At 47.6% G+C, this 15,016-nt stretch overlaps 1 protein-coding gene across 2 annotated transcripts in view; it reads right to left on the bottom strand.

Moving 5' to 3' along the window:
* The window catches only part of LOC311139788 (protein Jumonji-like), an 83,559-nt gene that overhangs the window by 23,160 nt on the left and 45,383 nt on the right, over positions 1-15,016 (bottom strand). For both annotated transcript variants that reach the window (XM_084174737.1, XM_084174738.1), the window contains exons 5-8: positions 9,392-9,583; positions 5,667-5,872; positions 3,168-4,416; positions 15-142 (exon numbers count right to left, since the gene is read on the bottom strand). In XM_084174737.1, coding sequence (XP_084030863.1) covers positions 15-142; positions 3,168-4,416; positions 5,667-5,872; positions 9,392-9,583 — 1,775 coding nt within the window. The remainder of the gene's footprint in view (positions 1-14; positions 143-3,167; positions 4,417-5,666; positions 5,873-9,391; positions 9,584-15,016) is intronic.

The following is a 15,016-nucleotide window of genomic DNA, read 5'->3' as shown; positions in this document are numbered from 1 at the left end:
AAGCGGTACAGTACCTGCGCAGTCTTGGGGATACGGAGCTGGTCGGCTAGCTTACTCCATTTCTTCATGTCGCTGACCTGCTGCATGCCGCCCATGTCGTTGATGAGCTGAAAGAACCGGGCCAGGTCTAACTCACAGCCGCCTGGGCAGGGAGGGAGGGAGTGAGAAGGTGAGGGGGGAGGATGTGGAGGAAGAGGAGGGGCGTGAGAGGGAGGGAGGGAGGATAGAGAGGGAGTGAAGGAGGGTGAGAGGGAGGGAGGGAGGATAGAGAGGGAGTGAAGGAGGGTGAGAGGGAGGGAGGGAGGGAGGATAGAGAGGGAGTGAAGGAGGGTGAGAGGGAGGGAGGGAGGATAGAGAGGGAGTGAAGGAGGGTGAGAGGGAGGGAGGGAGGATAGAGAGGGAGTGAAGGAGGGTGAGAGGGAGGGAGGGAGGATAGAGAGGGAGTGAAGGAGGGTGAGAGGGAACACAGAACAAGGAGGTTAAAACAATGTTCTTTAATCCTGGTTCTGGGAACCCACATGGCTTAATAATGATTGGTTGATTTGTTGTATTAGCACAGGGCTGGAACAAAAGCATGCACACCCAGTGGGTCCCCATGACCAAGATAGAAGAACACTGGTTAATGGATGTATGCACCTGTGACGATATAGAGAGGACCGATGGGGCTGATAAACATGGAGTCTGAATAAGCAGCAACGTTCACTACAAATCACTACATTTACAATAAGCTTGCAAACTAATTACACCCAAATATTCTACATGCGAGACTGTGGATGTCTGACGAATGAATGATACGGCTCTGTTAGACAGGACAGCCTGGTTTAGACAGCCATTATCCTATTTGATGTTGAGGCCCACTCTGACAAAGCAGAGGCCTGTAGGTATTGGAGCCTGAGAGAGAGAACGGCTAAGTCCCAAATGGCACCCTATTCCCTATAGAACTCCTCTGGGCCCTGGTCAAAAGTAGTGCAGTATATAGGGAATAGTGTGTCATTTGAGACCCAGCTGATATCTATTCTGCTCTTCCTCCCCATGGTGTCTGCTGCCTGTAAAACCCCTTACAGACCTTCCCCATTTGTCACTCTCACACGCTCACTCACACACACACTCTCACACACACACACACACACACACACTCACACACATTCACTCTCACACACACACACTCTCACACACACTCACTGTCACATACACTCACTCTCACACACTCTCACACACACTCTCACACACACACACTCTCACACACACACAAACACACACACTGTCACACACACCTACTCTCACACACACACACTCTCACACATACACACTCACACACACTCACACAATCACTCTCACACACACACACACACACTCTCACACACACACTCACTCTCACACACACTCACACACACTCTCACACACACTTACTGTCACACACACTCACTCTCACACACTCTCACACACACACAAACACACACACTGTCACACACACCTACTCTCACACACACACTCTCACACACACTCACACACAGACACTCACACTCTGACAACCCCCAGACCAGTACCAGTGTGTGTGAGCTACTCTACTCATGAGAAGTCCCATCAGAGCACAGCATGGTGGGTAATATACTGAACCATTATAATGTTGTAGTAGGAAAAAGATCACTGAAGACAATCTGTCTGTCTTCCCTTTTCACCATAGCTTGGCTGTATGGGGTCTCCTTGCTCAAAAAATGGTTGGTGTGTGCGTGTGTTTGTGGTGTGTGGTTTGTTTGTTTGTTTGTGGTTTGTTTGTTTGTTTGTTTGTTTGTTTGTTTGTTTGTGTGTGTGTGTGTGTGTGTGTGTGTGTGTGTGTGTGTGTGTGTGTGTGTGTGTGTGTGTGTGTGTGTGTGTGTGTGTGTGTGTGTGTGTGTGTGTGTGTGTGTGTGTGTGTGTGTGTGTGTGTGTGTGTGTGTCGGGCATCCTGACAGCCCCATCTCTCCCAGTGTAATCTCATCAAAGCTGCCAGCTGGCAGAGGAACAGTAATCCTTCCTCACTAGGAAGGTCAGTCAAGGTCTCACTAACAAACACACTTAGAGCAATCAGCAGCAGCCAATGGGCAAGATGGTCAGGATGAGAGGTGGTTCAGAGGTCAGGATGAGATGAGAGGTGGGTCAGAGGTCAGGATGAGAGGTGGGTCAGAGGTCAGGATGAGAGGTGGGTCAGAGGCCAGGATGAGAGGTGGGTCAGAGGTCAGGATGAGAGGGAGGTCAGAGGTCAGAATGCGAGATGGGTCAGAGGTCAGGATGAGAGATGGGTCAGAGGTCATTTGGGAGCAGCCCTTTTGACTATAGTAGAGCACACTAACAAGAGGAAACTGCAAACCCACAAAACTGATAGATAGCCACTCATTGTAGAGTTGTGAGGACCTATGTACTAGAATAACATGAAACTGTATTAGAATAAAGTGAAACTGTACTAGAATAACATGAAACTGTACTAGAATAACATGAAACTGTACTAGAATAACATGAAACTGTACTAGAATAAAGTTAAACTGTATTAGAATAAAGTTAAACTGTACTAGAATTAAGTTAAACTGTACTCAAATAACATGAAACTGTACTAGAATAAAGTAAAACTGTACTAGAATAAAGTAAAACTGTACTAGGATAACATGAAACTGTACTAGGATAACATGAAACTATATTAGAATAACATGAAACTGTACTAGAATAAAGTAAAACTGTACTAGGATAACATGAAACTGTACTAGAATAACATGAAACTGTACTAGAATAACATGAAACTGTACTAGAATAACATGAAACTGTATTAGAATAAAGTAAAACTGTACTCAAATAACATGAAACTGTATTAGAATAAAGTAAAACTGTACTAGAATAACATGAAACTGTATTAGAATAAAGTAAAACTGTACTAGAATAACATGAAACTGTATTAGAATAAAGTAAAACTGTACTAGAATAACATGAAACTGTATTAGAATAAAGTAAAACTGTACTAGAATAACATGATGTGTCTGCTCCCAAAATGTATTTTACATTAAACATTAGTGGCACCCAAATGGCACCCTTTCCCCTATATAGTGCACTACTTTTGACCAGGGTCCATAGGACCCCCATAGGGCTCTGGTCAAAAGTAGTTGGGACGCAACCTAAGTATCAGTCTTGCAGAAATTTACCTATGAGCGGTGGGTCTTCCATGGAGATACCCTGGGCCTGGAGGTGTTTCCTGATGCAGGCCAGCCTGAGTACGTTGGACCCCCAGCGCCGACCCAGCTTATGGATGTGCTGCACCTGGGTCACAAACCTCATGTCCTCCTTCAGCTTGCACTCTGGCCTCCAGTCCTGAGGGGGCGCCACCCTGCACAGCCCATAGCTCTCTGCCTGCACCCGCACCGCCTCCACGTACACCAGGGGGTCCTGGAACTCCTCCAGGCTGGGTCTGAACACTGGCACCTCGGTTAGGGACAGGGACGGGGGTGGTGCTGCACCTCTCTTCTCCCCACTACCCCGCTGTCCCCGCTGCCTCTCTGCTGCTTTAGGTTCTGCTGCTGCTTTAGCTGGGCTGCTGGTGCCTGTTTTGACCTTGGCTGCTGAGGTAGAGGAAGTGGAGGTGGAAGTGCTCTTGGAAGTTCCCTGGGAAGTGTTCTTGGAAGTGGCCTGGAAAGTTTTCTTAGAAGTAGTGTTATTAGCTGGTGGTGTAGTAGCAGTAGCAGTAGTAGTAGTAGTATTAGCAATAGGGGGTATGGGCTGTGCCTGTCGGGTCAACATCAGCGTGCCAGCGGAGGCTCGTTTCGGTCTTCGCTCCGAGGAGGAAGGTCGGGATGACGTGACCTTACCAAGATGGCCGCCTGACACCGCCACAGCCTTCTCCTGGACGTTGACCTTCCTGCTGCTTCGCGTCTCCGGGGCGTTGACCTGCAGTCTGACCTTTTTGACCTCCGTTGAAGACTCCGGTGTTTCTGTCAGACACTCCTCAGCCGGGAGCCCCAGACGTCTCTTGGAGTGTCTGACGCCCTCACGCCCCTGCAGTACCTGCTGACCGCCACATCGGCATGGGTGAAGCTGCCCGTTGACTCGCTGTAGGCAACACCCGCCGGCTGCCTTGTTGGATTGTACCTCCTGTTTGTTGGGAGTCTTTGCATCGCCGCTTGAGGCTTTTCCTGAGTTGGAGTGTGGTGTGCGAGGGTGAGGGCGGCGGTGGGTCTTCACGGGTTGGCGAGCTTTGGAGGAGGCTCTTTTGCCCAGTGTGAGTTTGGCCTCTTTGAGAAGTCTGGCTTTGGTGTAGGGGATGTGGCCCCTGGGAAGCGCTGCGGCTGTGGACTTCACAGTTCTGGACGGCAGTGTTCGGGAGGCCGGGGGCTTTTTGGCACAGGATTTGCGTACAGTAGCTGACGATACCCGCGACAGCCTGTTCACTTTTGAAACCTGCAATAGACAAAAGTAGGATTATCAAAAATAAAGTAATTTGGGAAATCTCACACATCATCATTTGTACCTCGCTACAGTATGTCCTCTCCTTCTATATCTAGTGCTGCTATACATTTGATCATTGACCATCGGTCCACGTTTTAATCTGAGCATATATAGTCCTGGAACATTACAGAATTCAGATCTCCTCTTACTGAGGTGTGGTTGATTAGTTCCAGTCCAAGGTGGACAGGACACCTGACAATCTGTCACCTGTTGGTTTGCCAAGGACAGGGAGAGGCTTCTGGCACCCCTCCTATACAACAGCAGATGCACAAAGGAGATCAGATCTGCGTCCCAAATGGCATCCTATTCCCTATATAGTGCGCTACTTTTGGCCAGAGCTCATAGGGCACCAATCAAAAGTAGTGCACTATATAGGGAATAGGGTGCCATTTGGGTCACAACCTGAATGACGGAAGACCCAAATTGGAATGTGTTTGAAATAGCACTCATGCTAAATATCCTTAATGATGTATGTCTGCCAAGGATATGTACATAAAGCCAGTAACTGTCAGTATTATTCCTCTGCATAAGGTGTCTGTGTGTGTCAGGGAGTGGCTTAGAGTTGCTGGGAATAATTAGGAACTATCCCACTCCGCCCACCAGAGGGCATCACTGCTCCCAGTGCCATACAGAACAATGTGTACCAGACTATGTCAGCAGTGTAGTGGAGTTTCCACCATATTTCTTCCTTAAACCTTACAGATCAGATCTGTAAACATTGAGGGGTTAGTTACGGCAGAGGGGAAGGGGAAGTCTTGTTTATGAGAGAGAGAGAGAGAGAGAGAGAGAGAGAGACAGAGAGAGACAGAGAGAGAGAGAGACAGAGAGAGACAGAGAGAGACAGAGAGAGACAGAGAGAGAGAGAGAGAGAGAGAGAGAGAGAGAGAGAGAGAGAGAGAGATCAACATGCCTGTAGCCAACAGGAAGCTGTACCAGGAGGACAGGAAATGTAAACCCTCCAGCAGCGATGGTCTACTGGGGCCAACACTAACAGACTGGCACGCTGGCATCAGACCATTAAGATACACACTGAATCTGTCCCAAATGGCACCCTATTCCCTATATAGTGCACCACTTTTGTCCAAAGCCCTATAGGCGGTGGTCAAAAGTAGTACACTACATAGAGAATTTTCAATAGAATGCCATTTGGGATTCAGTCCAGGTACTCTCCATCCCAGCCCATCCGTGTCTCCCTGGTGTACCTGCTTTGGGTGCTCCTGGGTGGGCCTGCTGTGGCGAAGGCTGTGGGTGGTGCCGGAGTTCCTGGCTGGGGGTCCTTTAGAGGTCCTGTGGTGCTCCCTCCGGGCCTCTCCCCGCTCAGCCCTCTCTCTGGCCTGGACAGCCTCTCTCCCTCTGGGCCTCAGGATGAGCTCCTTCCCCCGTAAGGACCTGCAGTGGCCATTCAAAACTGGAACACAGAATGAGGACAATTAAATATATGGACTGTTTACACTAACAAAATATGTGAAGATCTGCCTTTCTTCAACATCAGTTTTACAACTTTTCTGTTTAACCTATCCTTACATTAACCTTGAAAGTGGTGTGGCCAAAGCCACATTCACACTGAATGTGTAATTAACAAACCGTAAACACCATACTAAATTCAGCAAAAAAAGAAACTTCCTCTCACTGTCAACTGTCTTAGGCGTCTCACAGTACGGACATTGCAATTTATTGCCCTGGCCACATCTGCAGTCCTCATGCCTCCTTGCAGCATGCCTAAGGCACGTTCACGCAGATAAGCAGGGACCCTGGGCATCTTTCTTTTGGTGTTTTTACAGTGTCAGTAGAAAGGCCTCTTTAGTGTCCTAAGTTTTCATAACTGTGACCTTAATTGCCTACCGTCTGTAAGCTGTTAGTGTCTTAACGACCGTTCCACAGGTACATGTTCATTAATTGTTTATGGTTAATTGAACAAGCATGGGAAACAGTGTTTAAACCCTTTACAATGAAGATCTGTGAAGTTATTTGGATTTTTCACGAATTATCTTTGAGACAGGGTCCTGAAAAAGGGGGCGTTTGGAGGTGGAGGGTCCGTCAACTCAGCAAAAAAACAAACGTCCTATATGGACAAACAAAAGTAGGCTTTCTATTGAAATTATGCAGGAGCTTCTCAGCTAAACCATATTTCACACTTGAATAACAATGCCTAAGTTGATAATTATGATAGCATTGTCAGTCTATCTGTCGTGTGTTAAGAGCTAGGCCACTGGGCACTGTGTCACGACTTCCTCTGAAGCTGCCTCCTCTCCTTGTTCGGGCAGGCTTCAGCGCTCGTCGTCACCCGCCTTCTAGCCACTGCCGCTCCTCATCTCATCATTCCATTTGTTTTGTCTTGTTTATTACACACACCTGGTTCATATCCCCTCATTAGTACATGTATAAGTGTTCCCTCTGCCCCCCTTGTCCTTGTGGGTGATTGTTTAATGTGAGGAGAGAGTAGCTCGGTTGAGCTCCGTGTATTTTGTATTGCCGGGGTATATTTTCCCCGTGTGCCTGTTTGGTTCCAGTGCGCCTGTTTTGCCACTGGACTGTTTGACGCATTTATGCGTAACTCTGTATTCCGGAATAAACTCTGTATTCTGTCATTTACCCTCTTGCGCCTGACTCCTTCAAATCACCCATCACACACAGAGGTCAATTCAATGTCTAGTCCATGTTGGTTCAACGTAATGGAAAAAACGTTGATTCAACCAATGTGTGCCCAGTGGGATGCAACTGCCTATCTGTCATGATATGTCTGTTTGTATTATGACTGTTACATTTACATGTAGATTATTATTACAAGGTAACTTGAAAAGACGGTGGTTCAAATCAAATCAAATCAAATCAAAAATGGTTAGTCAAATCAGTTCAAACGCTTTCAGTGACTCACTGTGGAGCTCCCAGTAGTGTCATTCTAACAAACACCTATTTGAACACCTATTTGAACTGTGAGAATTATTATTATTTTTTTACAACGCTTTCATTTCAACGGCACTCAATATCTCCGGGAAAAGGGGAACAAAATAAATATAGTACCACCCACGGTGATATTAAAAAATCTAATCCGTCCATTCGAATATACTGCAGCTTTCAAACTCAAAGTACTGTTATGACAGGCCTACTGAAAAGAAAGTGTCCAATGTTGGATAGTAAGATATTAGTGAAACGGAGAAATACTCTTTGTTGGGTCAGTTAATCAGTGAAAGCGGTGCTCTATATCTGCCTGAGGGAGCTGTATTTTACACTAAGCAGTTGGTCTCCTGCCAGCGCAGCATATTAAAGTGTCCTACTTGGCACGAGCTCTTGCTGGTAGAAGTCTCTGGTTCCCTCAACGTGTGCAGGACCAACACTCTGGCTCCGAGTAACATGTGGCTTTCCCACAGAGCACCTTTCAGCTCTATATGTCCAACCATACGTTCTATATGAGACTCTGTGTGTATACTGTACAAACATGGCTGCTCCTTTAACACCCACGGCCCTGGGTGAGCTCTGGGTGAGCTCTGGGTGAGAGATGCTGCTCCTTTAAGACCCACTGCCCTGGGTGAGCTCTGGGTGAGCTCTGGGTGAGGGCTACTGCTCCTTTAAGACCCACGGCCCTGGGTGAGCTCTGGGTGAGCTCTGGGTGAGGGCTGCTGCTCCTTTAAGACCCACGGCCCTGGGTGAGCTCTGGGTGAGCTCTGGGTGAGCTCTGGGTGAGGGCTACTGCTCCTTTAAGACCCACGGCCCTGGGTGAGCTCTGGGTGAGGGCTACTGCTCCTTTAAGACCCACGGCCCTGGGTGAGCTCTGGGTGAGCTCTGGGTGAGGGCTACTGCTCCTTTAAGACCCACGGCCCTGGGTGAGCTCTGGGTGAGGGCTACTGCTCCTTTAAGACCCACGGCCCTGGGTGAGCTCTGGGTGAGCTCTGGGTGAGGGCTGCTGCTCCTTTAAGACCCACGGCCCTGGGTGAGCTCTGGGTGAGCTCTGGGTGAGCTCTGGGTGAGAGATATGTATACTTTGCTTCAGTTGAAGTGAATAACGCCTGGTGTTATGCATACAGGTTGTGTGTTTGTGTTTGTGTGTGTGTGTGTGTGTGTGTGTGTGTGTGTGTGTGTGTGTGTGTGTGTGTGTGTGTGTGTTTGTGTGTGTGTGTGTGTGTGTGTGTGTGTGTGTTTGTGTGTGTGTGTGTGTGTGTGTGTGTGTGTGTGTGTGTGTGTGTGTGTGTGTGTGTGTGTGTGTGTGTGTGTGTGTGTGTGTGTGTGTGAAGGGAGGATGATGGAGCTCTATTTGTGGACACGGATCATTGAGTACATGGTTTGCTTGCTAAATGGCACCCTATTCCCTATGTAGTGCACTACTTTTGGCCAGGGTTCCTGGTTAAAAGTAGTGCACTATATATGTTACAGTATATGCTCGTGGTGTGAGAGGAGACAGAGCTGTAATTCACTAGGCTTCTTCTGATTGGTGAGGGAGTATTATACAGTATGGGCCTCTGTTACTCAGTTACTAGGTGAAGTAGAACGACGTCTGGGAAAGAGTCAGTGACTGAGTGACTGAGTGACTGACTGACTGAGTGAATGACTGAGTGACTAAGTGAGTGACTGACTGAGTGAGTGAGTAAGTGAGTGACTGACTGACTGAGTGAGTGAGTGAATGACTGAGTGAGTGAGTGAATGACTGAGTGACTAAGTGAGTGACTGAGTGAGTGAGTGACTGGCTGACTGAGTTATTGTGAGCAAGCCAAGCCAACGACTGAGTGACTGAGTGACTGAGTGACTGAGTGACTGAGCGACGGAGTGACTGAGTGACTGAGTGACTGAGTGACTGAGTGACTGAGTGACTGAGTGACTGAGTGACTGAGCGACGGAGCGACTGAGTGACTGAGTGACTGAGTGACTGAGCGACTGAGCGACTGAGCGAACTAGAAGGAGAACAAAACAAACATGGTAGATCAGTAGTGAGTACCATGTCCATTGGAAACCTTCTTCCCCGGCGTTGTTTTGTTTTTCCGCTGTGAGGACGGACAGGAAGTGGAGTTGTGGCTGAGAGCTGACATCCTGTCGTCACACTCCTCCTCCTCATCATCTTCATCCTCCAGATCCACATCATCCTGGGCACTCCCAAAGTACGCCATGTTGCCTGGCAACGCAGCCGAGCCTGAGAGGGAGGAGAGTAGAGGGGGAGGGAGGGCGAGCGCAGACAGAGGGATGGGTATGGAGGAAGAGAGGGACAGAGAGAGGGAAACAGATGGCTTTAGAAAGGAGTCTGCAGCACACAACTGAGCCTATATTACCACTAGCCGTAGCAAGAAGAACATTCATATATTGCAACACATTTTGATGTAGAGATACTCAAGACAATGATGAAGAGCTCTTATTGCAGTATGACATGGTTTGAGGCCATTGTTGGCATGGAAAGCACCAGATGTGCATGTGCTTCAATCTTCCTCTGACCAGAAAATCAGTGGTCATTTTCTGTTTATTTCCCAATTCTACACGCTGAATCACCACCGTCGGTCGACACCCAGCAGGTGATCACACGGCCACACGCTGCTTTTCACCGTCGGTCGACACGTGTATTTAGTCCTTTATTAATCTCCATCCATACTACCCACCTCCCTCCTCATAGTTCCATCCATACTACCCACCTCCCTCCTCATAGTTCCATCCACACTACCCACCTCCCTCCTCATAGTTCCATCCATACTACCCACCTCCCTCCTCATAGTTCCATCCACACTACCCACCTCCCTCCTCATAGTTCCATCCATACTACCCACCTCCCTCCTCATAGTTCCATCCATACTACCCACCTCCCTCCTCATAGTTCCATCCATACTACCCACCTCCCTCCTCATAGTTCCATCCATACTACCCACCTCCCTCCTCATAGTTCCATCCATACTACCCACCTCCCTCCTCATAGTTCCATCCATACTACCCACCTCCCTCCTCATAGTTCCATCCATACTACCCACCTCCCTCCTCATAGTTCCATCCACACTACCCACCTCCCTCCTCATAGTTCCATCCATACTACCCACCTCCCTCCTCATAGTTCCATCCATACTACCCACCTCCCTCCTCATAGTTCCATCCATACTACCCACCTCCCTCCTCATAGTTCCATCCATACTACCCACCTCCCTCCTCATAGTTCCATCCATACTACCCACCTCCCTCCTCATAGTTCCATCCATACTACCCACCTCCCTCCTCATAGTTCCATCCATACTACCCACCTCCCTCCTCATAGTTCCATCCATACTACCCACCTCCCTCCTCATAGTTCCATCCATACTACCCACCTCCCTCCTCATAGTTCCATCCATACTACCCACCTCCCTCCTCATAGTTCCATCCATACTACCCACCTCCCTCCTCATAGTTCCATCCATACTACCCACCTCCCTCCTCATAGTTCCATCCATACTACCCACCTCCCTCCTCATAGTTCCATCCATACTACCCACCTCCCTCCTCATAGTTCCATCCACACTACCCACCTCCCTCCTCATAGTTCCATCCATACTACCCACCTCCGTCCTCATAGTTCCATCCATACTACCCACCTCCCTCCTCATAGTTCCATCCATACTACCCACCTCCCTCCTCATAGTTCCATCCATACTACCCACCTCCCTCCTCATAGTTCCATCCATACTACCCACCTCCCTCCTCATAGTTCCATCCATACTACCCACCTCCCTCCTCATAGTTCCATCCATATTACCCACCTCCCTCCTCATAGTTCCATCCATACTACCCACCTCCCTCCTCATAGTTCCATCCATACTACCCACCTCCCTCCTCATAGTTCCATCCATACTACCCACCTCCCTCCTCATAGTTCCATCCATACTACCCAGCTCCGTCATAGTTGTAACCACGAGGAATAAAGGTCACACCAGAGATCCTTGTATTTAGTCTCTATGCACTCACAGGACTCTACACAGTATGCTTACCCCTGTACATATCTACCTCTATCACTCCAGTATCCCTGCACATTATAAATATGGTATTGAACTGATCCTGTATATAGTATGCTTACCCCTATACATATCTACCTCTATCACTCCAGTATCCCTGCACATTATAAATATGGTATTGAACTGATCCTGTATATAGTATGCTTACCCCTATACATATCTACCTCTATCACTCCAGTATCCCTGCACATTATAAATATGGTATTGAACTGATCCTGTTTTTAGATTCTTACTTCCTCCTGTTCTTCTTATTACATATTTTTATATCTCCTGTGTTTCTGTTCTACCTTGTTATTTTTAGTACTACGTTGATATTGATTACTGCATTGCTGGGTTTAGAGCTAGCAAGAAAGGCATTTCACTGAACTTGTGCACTTGACATTAAAACTTGAAACTTGAAGACACATCTGGACACACCACATGTCTATGGGACACTGTGTATTAATAGCCCCTGGGCCACGACACTAATCAACCAACCCTGGAGGCATCAGCTTAGCCTAATGACAGGCTGCATCCCAAATGGCACCCTATTCCCTACATAGTGCACTACTTTTGACCAAGACCCATGTGGCCCCTGGTCAAAAGTAGTGTACTATGTAGAGAATAGGGTGGCATTTGGGACGCAACCTGAGAGAAAAAGACAGCTCCCTCAGTCCCTCCGACCTCCGACCTCAGTCCCTCCGACCTCCCTCTAGTCCACCATGATGCTGATCCTCACTGAGAGGAGACCCCAGGCTACTGCCCTTCTCACAATGGAGAGCCTGTTCAGCCTACTCAGCCCTCTCTCTGCCCAAGGGCACATGAATGGCCATTTATCCTCTCTGAAGGTCAGTGGGTCCATAGCAATGTCTGCCTGCTGCATGGGCTTCCATGTGATTGTGCATTGGGGAGATAGTAGTCCATGCAGAGTTAAATGGTGGGCTAGTGATTGATTGCAATTAGGCTATGCATTGGGGCCGGTGTGAATGTGTACGGGCATTGGGGAAAGATTCCATTGAGTTGCATGGGTTAGACCAAGAAAATCGATCAGAAAGGCAATCATGACAATAGAGCTGCATGGGCGAGAAAAACGCTGAGCATTGATGCCAGTGTGCGTTTGTACTGGTATCCATAGTGCTACATGTTGAAGTATGGCACTTGACATGAGACTAGTCTTAGCAGCAGGTGGGCAGGTCTTTGCTGTTTCTGGTGGCATGTGAGCTGGTTGGTATTGTAGTGTAGTGTACTGTGAGTGTGAGCTGGTTGGTATTGTAGTGTACTGTGAGTGTGAGCTGGTTGATATTGTAGTGTACTGTGAGTGTGAGCTGGTTGGTATTGTAGTGTACTGTGAGTGTGAGCTGGTTGGTATTGTAGTGTACTGTGAGTGTGAACTGGTTGGTATTGTAGTGTAGTGTACTGTGAGTGTGAGCTGGTTGGTAGTGTAGTGTACTGTGAGTGTGATATGGTTGGTAGTGTAGTGTACTGTGAGTGTGAGCTGGTTGGTAGTGTATTGTAGTGTACTGTGAGTGTGAGCTGGTTGGTATTGTAGTGTACTGTGAGTGTGAACTGGTTGGTATTGTAGTGTAGTGTACTGTGAGTGTGAGCTGGTTGGTAGTGTAGTGTACTGTGCGTGTGAGCTGGTTGGTATTGTAGTGTAGTGTACTGTGAGTGTGAGCTGGTTGGTAGTGTAGTGTACTGTGAGTGTGAGCTGGTTGGTATTGTAGTGTAGTGTGCTGTTGGTATTGTAGTGTACTGTGAGTGTGAACTGGTTGGTATTGTAGTGTAGTGTACTGTGAGTGTGAGCTGGTTGGTAGTGTAGTGTACTGTGCGTGTGAGCTGGTTGGTATTGTATTGTAGTGTACTGTGAGTGTGAGCTGGTTGGTAGTGTAGTGTACTGTGAGTGTGAGCTGGTTGATATTGTAGTGTACTGTGAGTGTGAGCTGGTTGATATTGTAGTGTACTGTGAGTGTGAGCTGGTTGGTATTGTAGTGTACTGTGAGTGTGAGCTGGTTGGTATTGTAGTGTACTGTGAGTGTGAACTGGTTGGTATTGTAGTGTAGTGTACTGTGAGTGTGAGCTGGTTGGTAGTATAGTGTACTGTGAGTGTGATATGGTTGGTAGTGTAGTGTACTGTGAGTGTGAGCTGGTTGGTAGTGTATTGTAGTGTACTGTGAGTGTGAGCTGGTTGGTATTGTAGTGTACTGTGAGTGTGAACTGGTTGGTATTGTAGTGTAGTGTACTGTGAGTGTGAGCTGGTTGGTAGTGTAGTGTACTGTGCGTGTGAGCTGGTTGATATTGTAGTGTAGTGTACTGTGAGTGTGAGCTGGTTGGTAGTGTAGTGTACTGTGAGTGTGAGCTGGTTGGTATTGTAGTGTAGTGTACTGTGAGTGTGAGCTGGTTGGTATTGTAGTGTACTGTGAGTGTGAACTGGTTGGTATTGTAGTGTAGTGTACTGTGAGTGTGAGCTGGTTGGTAGTGTAGTGTACTGTGCGTGTGAGCTGGTTGGTATTGTATTGTAGTGTACTGTGAGTGTGAGCTGGTTGGTAGTGTAGTGTACTGTGAGTGTGAGCTGGTTGATATTGTAGTGTACTGTGAGTGTGAGCTGGTTGATATTGTAGTGTACTGTGAGTGTGAGCTGGTTGGTATTGTAGTGTACTGTGAGTGTGAGCTGGTTGGTATTGTAGTGTACTGTGAGTGTGAACTGGTTGGTATTGTAGTGTAGTGTACTGTGAGTGTGAGCTGGTTGGTAGTGTAGTGTACTGTGAGTGTGATATGGTTGGTAGTGTAGTGTACTGTGAGTGTGAGCTGGTTGGTAGTGTATTGTAGTGTACTGTGAGTGTGAGCTGGTTGGTATTGTAGTGTACTGTGAGTGTGAACTGGTTGGTATTGTAGTGTAGTGTACTGTGAGTGTGAGCTGGTTGGTAGTGTAGTGTACTGTGCGTGTGAGCTGGTTGATATTGTAGTGTAGTGTACTGTGAGTGTGAGCTGGTTGGTAGTGTAGTGTACTGTGAGTGTGAGCTGGTTGGTATTGTAGTGTAGTGTACTGTGAGTGTGAGCTGGTTGGTATTGTAGAGTACTGTGAGTGTGAACTGGTTGGTATTGTAGTGTAGTGTACTGTGAGTGTGAGCTGGTTGGTAGTGTAGTGTACTGTGCGTGTGAGCTGGTTGGTATTGTATTGTAGTGTACTGTGAGTGTGAGCTGGTTGGTAGTGTAGTGTACTGTGAGTGTGAGCTGGTTGGTATTGTAGTGTACTGTGAGTGTGAGCTGGTTGGTATTGTATTGTAGTGTACTGTGAGTGTTAGCTGGTTGGTAGTGTAGTGTACTGTGAGTGTGAGCTGGTTGGTATTGTAGTGTACTGTGAGTGTGAACTGGTTGTTATTGTAGTGTACTGTGAGTGTGAGCTGGTTGGTATTGTAGTGTACTGTGAGTGTGAGCTGGTTGGTATTGTAGTGTACTGTGAGTGTGAGCTGGTTGGTATTGTAGTGTAGTGTACTGTGAGTGTGAGCTGGTTGGTATTGTAGTGTACTGTGAGTGTGAACTGGTTGGTATTGTAGTGTAGTGTACTGTGAGTGTGAGCTGGTTGGTAGTGTAGTGTACTGTGAGTGTGAGCTGGTTGGTATTGT

The sequence above is a fragment of the Coregonus lavaretus genome (genome assembly GCF_964263955.1).
Source record: "Coregonus lavaretus genome assembly, chromosome: 13".
In the NCBI taxonomy this organism is placed as follows: Eukaryota; Metazoa; Chordata; class Actinopteri; order Salmoniformes; family Salmonidae; genus Coregonus; species Coregonus lavaretus.
Note: the sequence above shows the minus strand (reverse complement) of the source record. Positions and strands in the feature narration are given on the sequence as shown.